We start from the raw sequence: 4,445 nt of genomic DNA, 5'->3' as shown, positions 1-4,445 counted from the left end.
GAAAAACGATGGCTGTTAACATTTGGCTGAATAGGACTACAGAAGTTGTTGAGGCCGTTGTACGTCATTACACCGAACACGTAAACGCTCCCGCTAAGATTGTTTGCCCTGTTCTGCTTGAAAGCAAGTACCTGCGCTCTTGCAAACTGTGAAAACAAACGCTCAACTTGAACAATTTTGAATCTGTAGTTTTGGTGAGCAGATAGCTTGCACATCTTCCGGGGGGGACTGAAAACTCATCTCTTTCGACTCCTCTTCCCGATCGATAGAATTACTAACAAAGAATTGCTAACAAAACACATATATACTAATAAAGGGCTGGCTTATTTAAAACCAGTTGAGTAGCACTGGAAATGTTTTAGCTCTATGAAACCTGATGTACTTATATGATTCTGTTTTCTTCAAGTTTGTATCTTGTTGGTCGAACGCACTTATTGTAAGTCGCTTTGGATAAAAGCGTCAGCTAAATGCAATGTAATGTAATGTAATGTTCAATATGGATCTTAAGTTGCGTGACGTTGAAGCAGCGACCCTGCTGTAGTTCGTTTATAGCATAACGTTAGCATTTTGCTTCTGACGACTAGATTTATGATTCGAAAATTATAAAAATAGGGTAGACATGTGGATATTATCCGGCTGAACAAAACGTGATCCGTCTCTTAAGTGTGTGTCAACCACAGACCTTATTTCGAGCTATTTTCCAAAATCCTATGGAGAAATTGCATTGTTTTTTGACGAACGAACCGGAAGGAGTTTACTTCCGGGTTTTAGGCAGGTTTTAGAACGCGTCACTGCGGTTCTCTGCTTTGAAGAGAGGCAGATGGACTAAACAAGTGTCATCTTGAATTATTAAATAAATAAACATAAAATATAGCACATTTGAAAATAATGATAAAATAATAATAAAAATACCATTGAACAAAAGTATATATATTTTTTATTGTATGCAACCTCTTATTTCTATATTTATTATAAATGTTCCTTTTTGTCAAAAACTAAACAAATATCAAAACAATTTAAAAAAGAAAATATGTTTGCTTGATAACATGTAGTTGTTATAATGACTAATGTGTTATTGAATATTTTTTAAATAATTTATGGTATTGAAAAACCAACATTTCTCTGAACATCTTTCTTTCATTTCCTTAATCCTCATTTTGTTCACTTCCAGATGTATGCAGAGGCATTGCATGAGAATGATAAACTCAAGTCGAGGTTGCAGGACAGCAAACAGGAACTGGTGAAGATACGCTCCCAGCTGGACAAAGTCACTCAGGTACAGAAAAACTGTCAATTATTTCGATGTTTCACCCTTATCCTCTTCCATGTATGTGTGGAACTATAAGGCGGGTTTGATTACTAAATAAATATAATCCTTCCGGTTCTTCAAAAATAACAGTATCATTTTACTTTATAGAGGCACGACAGAATATCAGAGAGATCTACAGCCGTCGAATCTGAGAAAAGGGTAAGTGCTTTACAAACCTTTTGGCATTTTGTTTTTTTTATAAGATCATGATCCTGCATTATGAAGATGGATGACCAAATGCTTTCTTCGCTTTTTTCCCTCTATGTTTCCTGACTACTTCAGACCGTAACATTGTGTTTCACTCATGGTATTTATTTCAGTTTTTCCTTTTTTATTTGCAGGAAAAACAAGCTCTTGAGAAAAGAGTGTCAAACATGGAAGATGAGATAAAGGTCAGTGCATGCGAAAATCAATTGTGCATACTCACCCTGGGTTTAAACAGCATATTTTGTCTCTTTTGTGTGAATTTACCTCAGATGTTTTTTTCCCTCCGACACCATAACACTAACAGTGCTTGAAAGAACACCTCCAGCCAAGCCCCTCTTACCCATGCTAAATCAAGCACGCCTAAAGTGTTCAGAGCAAAACAGACACATATTAGCACACTCCAGGGTTGTTGTTAGCCAGGTGGGATTGAAGTCAAGGAGAGGGAAGGTTAATGCTTCAGGCTCATTACCCACAGTGTTCTGCTGGGCCACTTCCTGCCAGGCTGAGGAGGAGTCCGGGCTGCTGCTCCTCTGCTCCACTTATCCCACAGTTGGGGTGAACATTGTGACCTAGTTCCAGCTGAATACCAAAACCCTGTCCAAGAGCAAAAGACCTGCTTTTGTGAGGAATTCCTGCACTGCACTGTGTGGACTTTGCTTCATCAAAGAAATACAGGGCAGATTTCAGGCCTGGGCAGACGCGGTCTTATTTGTCACACATGACACTTTACGATTATAATGCCATTGTTATGGCAAATTACAGCAACATTGTTATACTCCTCATTAGAGATAAAATGCCAGCACCAGTCTGAGAACGTGCACTATGCAGACAATGACCTGGACAGTATAAATAGGACACATACATCAGGGTGGTTGTAACCAGCAAATATGTGACCCCCGTGTTGTCGTGGTTCCCTCAGCAGGACCCCCCAATGCGGTTCCGCTGTGGGTACCAGCCCTGAGAGCAGGGTGTCTCAGGGGGAGGGGGATGGTGAGTGGTTGCTAAAACGCAGACAAGTGATTGACACCTGCCTGTCACCTTCACATGATTATGCTCTCAGAGACTCAGGCATGTTTACACGTGTGGACCCACATATACACGTCACATGATAAGCTCAGATAGAATGTAATGCCACTCACTCACAAGGTCACTTGGAAAGGAGAAATAGAAGCAACACCTTTTAGATGCAAAAATATTTGTGTTTTTTTCTAGTAAGAGCTGTAAACACTTACACCATTGTGTGAGAGTGTTACAACTATTGCTGTTTTGTGTGTAATATAAGAGATTGACAGTTGTGAGTCTGCAGGAGACAGAAGCGTCAACAAACCAAAGCTATTACAAACCCTCGCTATAGATGGCACCATGGGCGTAATTTCCACTGGGGACAGGGGGGACATGTCCCCCACCTTTCAAAATCCCGTTTGTGTCCCCCCCACTTTTCAAATTTCTTTTCTTTTTCTTTTTTTTTACGCAAGTGGTCATCGTCACGGAGGAGCGTCTGTGTGTGTTTGTGGCAGGAGCGCATTTTGTGTGAGAGAGAGAGAGAGAGACAGGGAGAGACAGGGAGAGAGAGAGACAGAGAGAGGGAGGGAGAGACAGGGAGAGACAGAGAGAGAGAGAGAGAGAGAGAGAGTTACGGGGGTTGTTGTTAGCATCTGGTGCTAGCTCGGAGATTAGATTATAAAGCTGTTTCAACAATAAGAAGAGGGAGAGTCCTCTCCTGTCGGACTGAGAGGCTGAGATAACATCAGCTCAGGGAGGTAAAGGACTCGCTGAGTGATTATATTGTAAACCTTAGTCTAAGTTATCTCAGTGGGTCTCAAACGGTTTGGTCTAAACAAATATTTCCATCTATTTAATGTAGTTGTTCAAAATAAGTTAAAAAGTCATTCCAATGTCAGTAAAAAATTAAAAACACAGTTTGAAAAGGAAGTGATTAGTAAAATATGCATAAATAAAAAGAAAGAATGCAGACTAGGTAAGATAAAGATAGGAGAGAGGAGTATATCAATGATGTGTTATTGGTTGTGAGCATATTCTAATGGTTTTTGGAGTATTGAAATATATACAGTTCTGTTTCATATGAGTGTTGAGAGGCTGTATCCATAAATCTCTTAATTTGTGCACCAGATTGATGCCTTTAACTTAAATTTAAAGAAACAAATCTTACCGGGGGTGCATGCCCCCGGACCCCCCTATAGGATGTGAGGTCATCACAAATAAAACAGGTTCATGGATAGATAAGTTTGCACACTCATTATACACACTACACATTTTTCTTGGATTAGTTAACACCATAGTCCCTAATATATATTTGTAGAAAGGCAGGAAATGGAATTAAATCGAGAACAATGTTTCATTGCGGAGGACCCCCTGTTTTGTGTCCCCCCCACTTCTCAAACCAAAGTTACACCCTTGCATACAATGCCATGTCTTTTTATGCTGCTGCAACGCAAACATCTCCCAAATTGGGATGAATAAAGTACTTCTTATCTTACTTAAATATCTGATCGGCTGAACCAGACAAAAATACAGTTACTAATCTACTTGGTTTTCCATTTATACAGGCAATTAGAAAATGACAAATATTATATAATTACTTACAACTTTAACCAGTTTTGGTCTTTAAAACGGCAACACCATTGCCTATTGAAGATCGCGATCGTTGTTCTCACGTCCAGGAGGAAGTTAAAAAGAGACAATGTCCTTTCAAAAAAGGTTCAAAAATGGGTAATTTAATAAAGTAACATGGTTTTTGAAACAAACATAGCAAATCAGGAAAACAGCGCCATGTTCGTGAGGGAGGGAGGGAAGTAGAGAGAGCGATTCTCCGTGAAGTGAGCTAATATCCAATTCCTGGCTCCTCCTCTCAGTGGCAGCTCTGACGAAAGGGGGTCCTCCTCCTCGAGTTCTTCTGTGTCTGATATCG

General features: G+C 39.9%; 1 protein-coding gene across 3 annotated transcripts; it reads left to right on the top strand.

The window, feature by feature from the left end:
- The first annotated feature begins 534 nt into the window (after positions 1–534).
- On the top strand, positions 535–2,866 carry LOC104958557 (protein phosphatase 1 regulatory subunit 12A-like). Of its 3 annotated transcripts, none has more exons than XM_010786301.1 (4): positions 535–1,276; positions 1,418–1,468; positions 1,651–1,701; positions 2,439–2,866. In XM_010786301.1, the coding sequence occupies exons 1-4, from the start codon at positions 1,172–1,174 to the stop codon at positions 2,475–2,477; spliced, it is 246 nt and encodes an 81-aa protein (XP_010784603.1). In that variant the 5' UTR covers positions 535–1,171; the 3' UTR covers positions 2,478–2,866. The 3 variants fall into 3 exon arrangements, with proteins under 3 accessions (XP_010784603.1, XP_010784601.1, XP_010784600.1); XM_010786299.1 differs by having other exon boundaries at positions 2,436–2,863; XM_010786298.1 differs by lacking the exon at positions 2,439–2,866 and adding an exon at positions 1,821–2,426.
- Positions 2,867–4,445: the final 1,579 nt, after the last annotated feature.

The sequence above is a fragment of the Notothenia coriiceps genome, unplaced genomic scaffold (genome assembly GCF_000735185.1).
Source record: "Notothenia coriiceps isolate Sejong01 unplaced genomic scaffold, NC01 NC01_scaffold00029010, whole genome shotgun sequence".
NCBI classification, from domain to species: Eukaryota; Metazoa; Chordata; class Actinopteri; order Perciformes; family Nototheniidae; genus Notothenia; species Notothenia coriiceps.
This window is presented reverse-complemented; position numbering and strand designations above follow the sequence as displayed.

Excerpts from the sequence above, each read along its gene's own strand:
- LOC104958557 (XM_010786298.1), top strand. The coding sequence starts at position 1,172 with ATGTATGCAGAGGCATTGCATGAGAATGATAAACTCAAGTCGAGGTTG. Across the intron at positions 1,277-1,417 it reads AGCTGGACAAAGTCACTCAG|AGGCACGACAGAATATCAGA; the intron begins GTACAGAAAAAC and ends TTTACTTTATAG. Across the intron at positions 1,702-1,820 it reads ACATGGAAGATGAGATAAAG|TGCTTGAAAGAACACCTCCA; the intron begins GTCAGTGCATGC and ends TAACACTAACAG.